Here is a 12,570-nt window from a genome sequence, read left to right as displayed (position 1 = left end):
GGTCCTACCTACCTACCTCACTGCCTCCTATATACTTTCCTACACACAGCTCTAGAGAAATAGCAGTGTGCTCACAAGTTATTAAAAATGGAGAAGACATTCCTTGAGCTGCACAATTAGTCACTAACCTAAAACACTATGGTTTTTCAGAGACACAGTGGGATCTTACCCCCAGAGCCTTCAGTGGGACAGATGAAATACTTTTTCTATCATGCTTTAAATGGCCTGTAGCGATGAGGACACTGCCTTAGGCCAAGAAATGTTTAGCTCTGGTTGGCTTCTGGTGGAAAGCATGTGGTCCCATGGATCACTGCTGCTCTGTTTCTTGGGATCTGATATGCCTCTTGGGTGACAGGAAACAACATGTGGGCAGGAAGCCAGATTTCTGACAGATAAAGAAATGAACAACCGTAAATCCTCTTCTTCTCTCCTAGGCTGTGACCACCTAAGAGACAAACTGGGTGACCATCAGTCCCCCACCACACCAGCTTTCAAAAGTTTGGAGGCCTTTTTTATTTATGGACGTCTGTATGAATTCTGGTGGTCTCTCTCCGGGCCTTGCCCCGAATCCAGCGTCTGGGTAAGGGCTGCTCACAGAAGGACAACCTCTGTTGAGCAGAGCCAACAGCTTGACAATGTCAGCCCTGAAGAAACTGACCCCAAAGCTTCCCAGCCAGAGCCAAGCAGGACTCTAGAACTAGACGTGAGGCTCACAGAAGAAGGTGAGCAAATGCTGAACGCTTGTAAGGAGCTCTTTTCAGAAGAGCACGCTGGTCTCCAAAATGCACAGAGAACCATTGCTGAAGTCCAAGAGACTTTGGCAGAAATGATCCGCCTACACCAGAAGAGTCAGCTTTGTAAATCCACAGCAAATGGCCCTGATAAGAATGAACCTGAACAGGAAGCAGAACAGTCCCTCTCTAGTCCCCAGAACCAGTGGTAAGTACTGATTCAATACAACATGGAACTAAAATACCCTGCTGGATTCTCACATAGTACTTGGTGAGATTGATCAGGTCACTTGGAAGCACCACAATGCAGTCATTAAGGCACAGGCTTTGAAGTCAGATGTGGGGTTCCAGTCCTGGCCCTGTTCAGTGACCTCAGGCAGGAAGGAGTCTTTAATGTCTCTGAGCTTTAGTTCCCTCATCCATAAATGGAGTACCAACTCCATCCTTGCTTGTTTTGAGAATTAAACAGAATCACAAATATTGTTAATAACAACAGTACAATAAAATCCTACTTTTGTGCAATAGATTCCTAAATCATCAATCATGTAAAATAGGGAGTTGCATTATTGCATCATTAATGAAAACCACTGATTTTCTTTTTTTTTTTCTTTTTTTTTCACCATACCATGCGGCTTATGGGATCTCAGTTCCCCAACCAGGGATTGAACCCGCACCCTCGTCAGTGAAAGCAGTATCCCAAAAAATACACAAAAAGGGTAGTGTACAGAATTACACACTAAACTGTAAAAAATCCCAAATGATCAGATTGCTGCAGCATCCTAATCATTTCCATTGAAAATAAGGGCCAGGTAGATCTAGATGATTATTAATCACTTTAGAGCCCTTTTGCATTATCACAGGGCACTTGGCTATGGGCATTTGCAGTGATTAACAGTTACTGATTAGTTGTTTTGCCGAGTGCCTTTTACCTTGATTATGTCCCCCCGCAGCACAGGGCCTAAAATATAGTAACTAGCACAGTCAATAAACTTACAGCTATTATTACTAAACTTTTAAAAATTAAAGTTACATTTGTTGCTCTAAAAATACTACAAGTGAAATCCTGAGTCAGAGTTTTGAGTTACTTCTCTAGTGAGCTACCACACTCTAGGCAGCGCTTTATGTTTGGTTTTAGTAACAAAAACACAAAAAAGTTCTCTAACCCAGCGGCTCTTAACCTTTGGATCAGAGGGCCCCTTTGAGAAGCTTAAGACACTCTTCCCAGAAAAATGTGCATCCACACACCCTGAGGGTAGGAACCCAGGCTCTGTCTAACCCATTCCCCAGAGAAGTCCAAGCCCTTTGCATTTGGCTGCGGACTGAATCCCCTAAAGGTCCTTAGTTTTCATTGGAGCTCTATGTCTAAGAAGTGGGGATTTGGAAAGTGGTGAGGAACAAGACTGCATTTTGAAAATTTTATATCACATCACATTAAATTCCCTTCTCTTAGCCTTTGTATTTAAAGATAAGAGATAAAGACCCAGGTGACAAAGTAATTTTATTTACAGGACAATAGACTTAAAAGTTAGGGGCAAGACGTATAATTTGTACTTTTTTTTATTATTATTATCACTAGTAAAGAAGAAAAAAATGAACCAGTTTCTTTGCCTGAATTAACCAAAAGGATTACAGAGGCCAATGAGAGAATAGCTAAGTTTCCCGAGAGTATTAAGGTAAGATTTATATAGCAGTTCATTTGGTAAAACATTACTTTTTATATTATCAATTGACTACACCAAATTCTTTAATGTCATCTGAAATCTGTACACATTTGTATGTGCTTAAAAATTGAAGATCCAGTTGCCTTTGGTGAGCTAAAATGTTTTGTGGGAGTAGAATTATTGACACCACAAGCAATTTTATACCTTAGCCTTCAGAGAAATGTAAAAAATTTTCTAATGACTAGGTAAAGTAAAATTACAGTTGGTACCATGTGTTTGATCGCTTACAAATGGATAGGTATATTTGGATGTGGCCCTAGTAGTAACAGAAGCATCATGTTTTAAATTCATTTGAGTAGGGCTCTAGAAAAAGATTGTATCATTTGAGAGGGACATCTCAGTTTTGAGTATCATCTCTCCTTAGAGTAACCGATGAAGTCTTAGGAGAGAAATGGCTCAACCGTGCCAGAGAAGTGTCATGAGATAAGACTTGAGACACTCATGCCTCTGTGCAGGTGTCTGTGGCTTTTTTTTTTGCAAATGCTTCCTTATTTATCCCCGTGTCATCTTTCAGACCTGGCCCTTCCCAGATGTGCTGGAGTGCTGCCTCATCCTGCTTCACATCGGGTCCCAATATTCTGGCTTCGTGACCCAGGAAATGCAGCAACAGGCTCAAGAGCTCCTTCAGAAATACGGCAGCACTAAAGTTTACAAACGACACTACCAGACCCTCTGCACGTGAACTTTCAAGGACCTCTAAGAAACTGTGCCAAATTCAAAACATCCAACACCTTTCACCTCTGCATTTACACCTCGCCAGACATTCACTTTGATCCCTGTATGTTTCTGCAGTGATCCAGATAATACAAATGAGAGTCAAGTTTCAATTAACTCTACACTTAAACACAATGAAATCTGACTTTGGACTCAATTGTGGTTTCCTACTGGAAGAAAGATCATGAAAAGCCAGTAGTAGTTACTCAGAACTAACACCTGCAAAGTGATTGTTGATAAGCTCTAAAGCCTTATGCAGGTTTCATCCAAAGAGGAGAAACTATTTTAATCACCCAAAGTGTTACATTCTTAAACACAAGCTACCTTTATAAATGCTTTGCCTGATCATAAACATGTACACTCTTGTTTGAGGGTAGAGATTATGTCTTCCCTTTACTATTTTACCCCTAGCACTCACTAAAGAGTGTCTAGTATCTAATAGGTACATAATGGAAACTTTCAACTGAATAAGTTGGGAAACAGAAAGAATGCTCATCAATAGCTTAGACTTAAAGAACTCTAAACTGAGGTCATTGATACCAGCACTGGCTGACAACTAAGGCTTGTGATTGGTAGTTGACCTTACTGCGTTAGCAGAACACAGGAATTCAAGAACATCTGGCAGTACAATAGCACCCCCGTCAGCCACGATTTCACTTTCCACAGTTTCAGTTACCCCCAGTCAATAGCAGTCCAAAAATATTAAATGGGGAATTCCAGAAATAGACAACTTATCAGTTTTAAACTGTGGCCATTCTGAGTAGCATGATGAAATCTCACGGCGGTCCCGCTCCGTCCTACCCAGCACATGACTCATCCCTTTGTCCAGCATACTCATGCTGTATATACTACTTGCCCATTAGTATAGGAAAACCACAAAGCATACATTACAGGGCTCAGTACTACCCATGGTTTCAGGCCTCTACTGTGGGTCTTGAAACATAACCCCCGCAGATAAGGGGAGACTACTGTATATGGAGGGGCTGAATTACACCCATAGTTTGTATTCTCTTGGTTACTCTTCAGGACCATCCCTTTCTGAGGATGACCACTAACACAGCCCTACATACACTCATATATATACACAAGGCAAAGTTCTTTACAGTTCTACTACACTTGTGCCCCTTTCTTTAGCACCACTTTTATAAGCTGTTTCTTATCTCTCCCATGCAATGAGCACACCCCCTACTCAACACTCAGTTCCTCAACCCTTCATCTCAACATTTCTCCTGACATGTCAGTAAGCCTGTTGTCAACTGTAGCAAAAATAAACACCTATTTTAAATCCAAATTTGTTAAGGATATATGTGTAGGGCTCACAGTCACCAGTATGCTAAAGCACCTTGGTTGAGAACCACTGACCTATGCTGCTTTACCACAAATCTTACGATAAATATATCTCTTCCAGTATGTGAACATCCCAGGCAAAATCCTAGATCTGCTCCTGTACCTGACTTCCTACAACCCCACATTTTTGGGCCAACAGACAGGATTGGAAACAAAGTCCTGAACCAAGTTTAGGATATCAGACGTTCAATTTATCCAAAAGAAGTCCACTAATTAATAAGTGAATCTGCCGTATATAATGGAGTAGCACCAGGAAGTAGAATTAAAACTGATTTCCTAGTAAGGCCCAATGATCAGCGAGGCGTATGAAGTAAAGGGACAATTCCGCTTACACAGCTGCTCGTTAAAAGCTTCCTACAAAGTGAGACATTCTGTAATGCAAGCCAACTTGTGGAAAATGAAGGCAAGAGATAGGGAACAGACAAGATGCTTCCATATCACTGACAGCGAACAACCGTCTTCTAAAGCCAGCAATTCAGAGCTTTGAAAGACCAAACCTTCATGCCAGTGGTTAAAAAGAAATCTTTATTTTACAAAATTAAAAACATAAATAATATTTACAAGCATCTTAAATACCAGCTTATAATACTTGACACTTTTGAATCATTTTAAATTGAGTTTTCCATAAGCTTTTAATATGCAAGACTATTCAACCACTTCAGTGAGTTACCAGTTTTCATTTCCACTATTCCAAAGGGGTTTTTGGTTTTTTGAAATTGTCCATACTGTAGTCATTCAAAAAAAAATACAGTGTACTTTTTAAATGACTAGTTTAAAAAAAAAAAAAAAAAAATCACAGTCCTGAGCTTCCTACCCCAGTTGTGGGATATTACTCCAAGAGAACCCTATAAACCAAATTCCTTACTGTCCTGTTTACATGTAACCACTATAACTTTTTAAAGACTCACATTGCTGGTACTCACCATAATCCATCTACCTAACTTCTCCTCAGTTTGCTGAAAAGGAAAGGCAGGGAAAACAGAGAAGAGAGGCAGGAGAATACAGATGGCCATCTGAAATCACATTACTGAAAACGTAACAGACTTATGATCCAAAAACCTGCTCTTAGTAGTTTCCTTCGGGATCAAATCCAAGGTATTTTATGAAATGAAAACTTAAAATGATTTCAAATGATGCACATGTGACAGCAAATCTCAGTGGCGCAATGGAACACAGACTTAAAGAAAGTGCTTAACTTAATACCCATTCTGGAGTTCCTTGTGAATAAAGGGTAGACAGATTCAGTAGAATTTTGTTTTTAAGGAAAGTTTTCATTATCTGGTCTTCATATTTCAGCACTGAGTAATTCATTTCCACAGAATAATACATAAAGACCAACAAAGTGTGAGGAAAGCAAATGTCCTCGAGAAGGGTCAAAATATAAACGAAAAGGAAGGAAGGAAAGGAAAGGTTCAACATCTATAACCCACTTCACAAGACCACCACTTGGTTCCACTTTCCCTTGAAGCCCTCAGCTTAGCTGAGAATCACAGCAAGAAGTCTTCATCCTCAGAGATTAGCAACAAATTTAAAAGAAAAAGAATGACACAGGTAAGAGTTATATACATTTTACTAGTTTGTTTCTGACTTGTCCTGGATTTTAGAAGGTGTCAAATGAGCCATGGATGCTGGTGGCAGGAGGCAACTGGAGAAGAGAGGCTTAGGGATGAGGAACAGGGAAGACGTGTTTACAAATTCAGAGCAAACTCCCTTCTTCCGGATCTAAAAGACATCTTTTGTCTTCAGCAAAACAAAAGTCTTTCTGTCAACGCAGATGGTAGGTACAGTTTGCTCAAAAGAAGCATCTTCTCTTGGGGAGGAAGATAAGTATACACAGTCAGCACGTTAAGCACCACTCTGGGACCAGGCCCACCCTGCAGAGCCTCGCCGCCATCACTGCTGCATGTTGTTGATGATTGCCAGGATGCTCATCTTCTCCTGGGCAGAGTCCACATCCTCATTCTGCTTCTGGGCCACTCCTGTGCCTAGGCCATAGAGCCGCCCACAGTACTTGGCATCATCAATACTGTCCTCAAAAAACAACTGCAGAATAGGACAGAGAACCCCTGGTGAGAATCATGCCAAGAGTCATGCCAAGAATCAGGCCAAGCCGCAATACTACTACATCAACACCTCCCAGCTCTCTTAAAGCCTTGAAAACCTAGCCAACTAGAAACTAACTTCATAAAGAAAGGCTCCAAACCTTTCCTACACAGTCTTTTCGTGCTCCTTTCTCTCTACATAGGCTCCCCTTTCTGAATAGACTTCAACTTGCCATGAGTTTTTACTGCCAGGATCCCTGTGCTGCTGTTGCTGTTTAATACAACTGCCTCTATCTCCTCCCTTCTCTTTAACAGGTAGTGCAATGGTGAAGAGCTTGAGCTCTAGACTCAGACTGACTCACTGTGTGATCTTAGAAAAATCCCTCCAACGCTCCTTAAGCCACGGTTTCCTATCCATAAAATGGGTAATATAATAATAGGTTGTTACGAGTGAGAAAATGGACAGGAAGCACATACACAGCAAGGTATCTCACCCTTTTGGGCACTACTAGGCAGGATAACTCTCTGCGGGGGATCGAGGAAGGTTGTCCAGTGTATTGTAGCACTGTAGGATGTTCAGCAGCATCCCTGGCTAGTAGCACACAACCCAGCTCCCACAGGTTATGACAGCCGAAAATGTCTCCAGACATTGCCAAAGGTACCTCCGAGGGCAAAATTGGGAGCATGACGCTGCCAGCTTTGTTCTTCTTCCTCAAGAGTGCTTCGGCTATTTGGAGTCTTTTGTGGTTCCATACAAATTTGAGGATTATTTTTTCTATTCCTGTGAAAAATGCCACTGGAATTTTGATCAGGATTACATTCAATCTGTAGGCTACTTTGGGTAGTATGGACATTTTGACAATATTAATTCTTCCAATCCATGAGCCCAGAATATCTTTCCATTTATTTGTGTCTTCTTCAATTTCTTTCATCAATGTCTTAGAGTTTTCAGTATACAGGTCTTTCACCTCCTTGGTAAAATTTATTCCAAGGTTATTTTATTCTTTTTGATGCAATTGTAAATGGGATTGTTTCATAATTTCTCTTTCTGACAGTTCACTATTAGTGTATAGAAACAACATATTTTTTATATTAACCTTTTATCCTGCAATTTTACTGGATTCGTTTATTAGCTCTAACAGTTTTTTGGTGGAGTCTTTAGGGTTTTCTATATATGTCATCTGCAAACAGTGACAGTTTTCCTCCTTTCTGATTTGGATGCCTTGTATTTCTTTTTCTTGCCTAACTGCTCCAGCTAGGACTTCCAATAACATGTTGAATAAAAGTGGAGAGCGTGGGCATCCTTGTCTTGTTCCTGATCTTAGAGAAAAAGCTTTCAGCTTTTCACCACTGAATATGATGTTAGCTGTGGGACATTTGATAATTAATAGAACTTAGCATAAAATAAGTGGGTGGGTTCACAAATGTGTTCATATTTTAGAAATCAGAAGAAAAGCAAATAATTGCAAGGATGAGAGGTGCTAGGAACACCAAGTACACTTCTGAGTGACCTCCATTTCAGAATGCTTCTTTGCCTCCCAAAGCACATCTAATATACTGAACACATGAATAACAAACCAACCAAAAAAAAAAAAAAAACCCACTGCTTTCAAGGTGATCACCAACTTCCAAGAGAAACTATAAATTTTCAACAAACCTCAGCCCAAAAAACCTTTGCCTTACCTCTTTCATCCTGAAGAATGCCATTCCCGTTAGCAGTGAGTCTGAGCCTGCCTGGTGCTGCCTTCCAATTCTCTGCAAATCCAACTGATCAGCAACTTCCTGAAGACCTCCCTGGAGATGTAAGGAAAACAAATATAATATTACAGACCCGACTTCTCTACTGGAGTCAACTATGTCTATTCTTGAGTTTACTTCTTGTGGTGACAGAAGTAGGAACAGGCCATTTACTTAACAGGTCTTCCCCAGCAGTATCCCCTTTTTAGCCCTCCAAATGATACACTGTGTTATATTCCACTTTTCACTCCTTTCATTCTTTTCTGTATCGTTAGTTTTGTCAGACCTCCGCCCCTGAAAGTCCTCACTGCTGTAAAACAAGGTTGGGGAAATAGTAAATGCCAATCCAATTCTAGATGGCAAACCTCTTATATCAACAATTTATTAGAGGAGGGAGTTCTTAAATTGTTTAGAGCTAACAACCCCTCTGAGAGTCTGGTACACTGTAGACCTCATTCCTAGCAAATCATACATATACCTCATGTCTCCAACTGTTTCACTAGGTTCGTGGGCCCTAAGTGAAGAATGCCTGCCTTAGGGTGACAGTAGCAGAAGGCTCCCTTCATGCCCAGGTTAAAGACAGTTACCACACAAATCCCTCTGCCAATCAACTCTATATATACCCTGTCTAGCACCATGCTGGCACCTAGCAGGTACTCAAGGACACATGCTGAACAAACTGCAATAAAGCAAAATGACAAGTCTGCGTTTTTGTCTTGTTGTCGTTACTACTATTAAGAAAAATATTGTGTACCTTAAGATTTTTGCAACTTTTCATCAGGTATTTCACATCATAAATGGATGGGAAGAAAAGGTTCAGAATGTGAAAGAATTCATGTTCCTCTTCTGGCAAACGAGAATCCGTAAGTAACTTAACCATGTAGCCAAAATCATAGCCACTACGAGGAGAGAATGAGGCAGTAAGGTGAAAGAGCAGGAGTTAACAGGCCCCAGCATTCAACTGCTTTATTTCTCAGAACTTACGATGCTACCTCATGTTAGGAACTTTCAGTTTTCCAAAGTAGTTTATCCTGTCCTCTGCACTTTCCACTAAATGACCACATAACAGATTAATATGGGAGATATATAAGAGAACCCAAGGGTTTATAAATGTGGGTTTTATTCATCAAAAATTCAAAAGTACTGAAAGGTATGGAGTCCCCTGGTGGGCTAGTGGTTAGGATTTGGCACTTTCACTGCTGTGGCCCACGCTGAATCCCTGTTTGGGGACTGAGATCCCACAAGCCAGGCGGGGTGACCAAAAGAAAAGAAAAGGTATTGAAAGGTAAAATAACTTCTCCTAAGGGGAATTTGGCTTTTGAGTACCAGGAAACTCCAGGCCAGCCATTTAAATGACAAGAAAAAGATGACCAAGTACTTCCATCCTTCCCACCCTCCATCTTTCCACTTGACATATGCCCACTGCAGCCACATGATACAGCCTAGTACTGTGTGAAAGAAACCAGTATGCGCTCCAAAGTGTTTTCTAAAAAACTGACATGTGAGCAACTGTTACCATTTCAACTTTATAACTGCTAGTGAGCAACAAAAGAGCGCCAAGAGGACTGCAAAAATAACATAAGAATTCAATTCTTGCTTCCAAAGGAAGAGAGAAACACTCTCTTGAGACTGACCTGTGAAATGAAAGCCATTTGACATTGTCACAGAGAACCACCCCTGATGTCATAAGCAGCTCTGCAAAGTGCAAAGTGTCAATCCCTTCCTCTTCATGCTTCTGAAACTGCAGTCCTGAGTTAGCAAGGAGATCTATGGAATCCTGGGAGTACATGTCCTCTCTAAAAAGAGAAGGTGTTTACTTCTTAGCTGCTGGTAAGGTAACAGAAGTAGTGGACAACAATATTACCATCACCTTATAAATTATAGAATAAGTATTCTTTTTTTTTAATTAATTTTTTAATATTTTATTTATTTATTTTTGGCTATGTTGGGTCTTCACTGCTGCATGCAGGCTTTCTCTAGTTGTGGCGAATGGGGGATACTCTTCGTCGTGGTGCGTGGGCTTCTTATTGCAGTGGCTTCTCGTTGTGGAGCACGGGTTCTAGGCACGGGGGCTTCAGTAGTTGCAGCAGGCGGGCTCTGCAGTTGTGGCTCGCAGGCTGTAGAGCACAGGCTCAGTAGTTGTGGCGCACGGGCTTAGTTGCTCCGCAGCATGTGGGATCTTCCTGCACCAGGGCTCAAACCCATGTCCCCTGCGTTGGCAGGTGGATTCTCAACCTCTGTGCCACCAGGGAAGTCCCTAGAGTAAGTATTCTTGAAATACTTTCATAATTTAAGAATAAATCAATTCATTCCTTCCAGTATTCTAGCAAACACACAAAGTAATCTTACCTGTGACAAAGAAAAATGGGATTTTTGCCCCACAAAATAAGTATCTTAATTATGAAAGATCCACATTTTCTCATTATTTAATGAAAAGCAGGACTTCCCTGGTGGTGCAGTGGTTAAGAATGTGATCTTTTGTGTCTGGCTTCTTTCCCTTAGCATAATGTTTTCAAAACTCATCCACGTATAGCATATGTCAGTACTTTATCTCTCTGTACTGTGCAGTAACATTCCATGGCATGGATATACCACATATAGCCATTCCTCAGATCACAGACATTTGGACAGTTTCCAATTTGGGGCCTTTATGAATATGCTGCTATGAACACTCACATGCAAGTTTTTACACGGATGTATGTCTTCATTTCTCTTGGGTGGAATTGCTGGGTCATACGGTAACTCTATTTTTAACCTTTTGAGAAACTGCCTGTTTTCCAAAGAGGTTGCATCATTTTATATTCCCAATAGCAATGCATGAGAGTTCTAATTTCTCCACACCCTCACCAACATTTGTTATTATGTCTTTTTGATCACAGCCACCTAGTGGGTATGAAGTAGTATCTCATGGTTTTGGTTTGCATTTCCCTAATGACTAATGGTGGTGACCATCTTTTCATAAGCTTACTAGCCATTTCTAAATCTTCTTTGGAGAAATGTCTATTCAGATCTTGTGCCCATTTTATTTATTTATTTATTTATTTATGGCTGTGTTGGGTCTTCGTTGCTTCGCACGGGCTTTTCTCTGTTTGCAGCGAGCAGGGGCTACTCTTCGTAGCAGTGTGCAGGCTTCTCACTGCAGTGGCTTCTCGTTGCAGAGCACAGGCTCTAGGCAGGCGAGCTTCAGTAGTTGTGGCTTGCGGGCTCAGTAGCTGTGGCTCACAGGCTCTAGGGCACAGGCTCAGTAGTTGTGGCGCACGGGCTTAGTTGCTCCATGGCACAGGAAATCTTCCTGGACCAGGGCTGAAGCCCGTGTTCCCTGCATTGGCAGGCAGATTCTTAACCACTGTGCCACCAGGGAAGTCCTTGTGCCCATTTTTTTTTTTTTTTTTTGCAGTACATAGGCCTCTCACTGTTGTGGCCTCTCCCGTTGCGGAGCACAGGCTCCGGACGCGCAGGCTCAGCGGCCATGGCTCACGGGCCCAGCCGCTCCGCGGCATGTGGGATCTTCCTGGACCGGGGCCCGAACCCGCGTCCCCTGCAGCGGCAGGCGGACTTTCAACCACTGCACCACCAGAGAAGCCCCCTTGTGCCCATTTTTAATTAGGCTGTCTTTTTATTGTCGACTTGTAAGAGTTCTTTAAGAGGGACTTTACTTTTTGAGATTCTTTACTCCATCTTCTGCTTGACTACTCTCTCCAACCCCCTACTTGGGTTTGGTGAAAACAAAACTTAAAATTAATAAAATCAGTTAGAAATCAGTCTGTACAAATGTAGCAAATCTAATAACAACATTGAGAAGTGTCTCAGACACTTACGTAAGGTTGAATTTGAAGTTGAACTGCCAAGTGTTGATCCCAGAAGGATATTCTCCCTTCTCATTCGTGAATGTAAGTCCCAGCTGGATAATTTTTAAAAGGTCAACATTGCACCGTAAAAGCTGATACTGGTAATCTATGGAACTACGAAATTCACCAATGGGTCGCACCACAACACCTGGAAATTCTGTGTCCTAGAAAAGGAAAAAATCTCTCATTGTAAGGTTTCACAAAACACTGAATGCTGAAGAAAAAAAAACAAGAAAAACACTGAATGCTGACTTGACCATTCATAAATAAAAATTTTACCTCAATTTATAAAAGTTATGTGAGAAGCCCCAAGCTCAGGCACAAAAATTCACCTTAAAATACTGATTTCATTGATGTATACAGAAGGAGCACTAGAAACATGAAGCTTTACACAACAACTTGGAGATCCTAAGCAGGATGTGAATAGAAG

At 41.2% G+C, this 12,570-nt stretch overlaps 2 protein-coding genes across 11 annotated transcripts in view; one reads left to right on the top strand and one right to left on the bottom strand.

Moving 5' to 3' along the window:
• The window catches only part of GEMIN5 (gem nuclear organelle associated protein 5), a 46,170-nt gene extending 37,182 nt beyond the window's left edge, over positions 1–8,988 (top strand). For all 4 annotated transcript variants that reach the window (XM_030834205.2, XM_030834204.2, XM_030834203.2 and 1 more), the window contains exons 26-28: positions 435–939; positions 2,308–2,404; positions 2,967–8,988. In XM_030834205.2, coding sequence (XP_030690065.2) covers positions 435–939; positions 2,308–2,404; positions 2,967–3,134 — 770 coding nt within the window. In that variant the 3' untranslated portion in view covers positions 3,135–8,988. The remainder of the gene's footprint in view (positions 1–434; positions 940–2,307; positions 2,405–2,966) is intronic.
• Positions 1–12,570, bottom strand: part of CNOT8 (CCR4-NOT transcription complex subunit 8) — a 30,403-nt gene that overhangs the window by 10,046 nt on the left and 7,787 nt on the right. For 3 of the 7 annotated variants that reach the window (XM_060296524.1, XM_030834215.3, XM_030834212.2), the window contains exons 3-7: positions 12,111–12,304; positions 9,927–10,088; positions 9,047–9,191; positions 8,239–8,349; positions 5,018–6,556 (exon numbers count right to left, since the gene is read on the bottom strand). In XM_060296524.1, coding sequence (XP_060152507.1) covers positions 6,407–6,556; positions 8,239–8,349; positions 9,047–9,191; positions 9,927–10,088; positions 12,111–12,304 — 762 coding nt within the window. In that variant the 3' untranslated portion in view covers positions 5,018–6,406. Of the gene's footprint in view, positions 1–5,017; positions 7,922–8,238; positions 8,350–9,046; positions 9,192–9,926; positions 10,089–12,110; positions 12,305–12,570 lie in introns of those variants that run through there. The other 4 variants (XR_009563500.1, XM_060296525.1, XM_060296526.1 and 1 more) reach the window with 4 other exon arrangements.

This window comes from Globicephala melas, chromosome 3, assembly GCF_963455315.2.
Source record: "Globicephala melas chromosome 3, mGloMel1.2, whole genome shotgun sequence".
Lineage (NCBI taxonomy): Eukaryota > Metazoa > Chordata > Mammalia > Artiodactyla > Delphinidae > Globicephala > Globicephala melas.
Note: the sequence above shows the minus strand (reverse complement) of the source record. Positions and strands in the feature narration are given on the sequence as shown.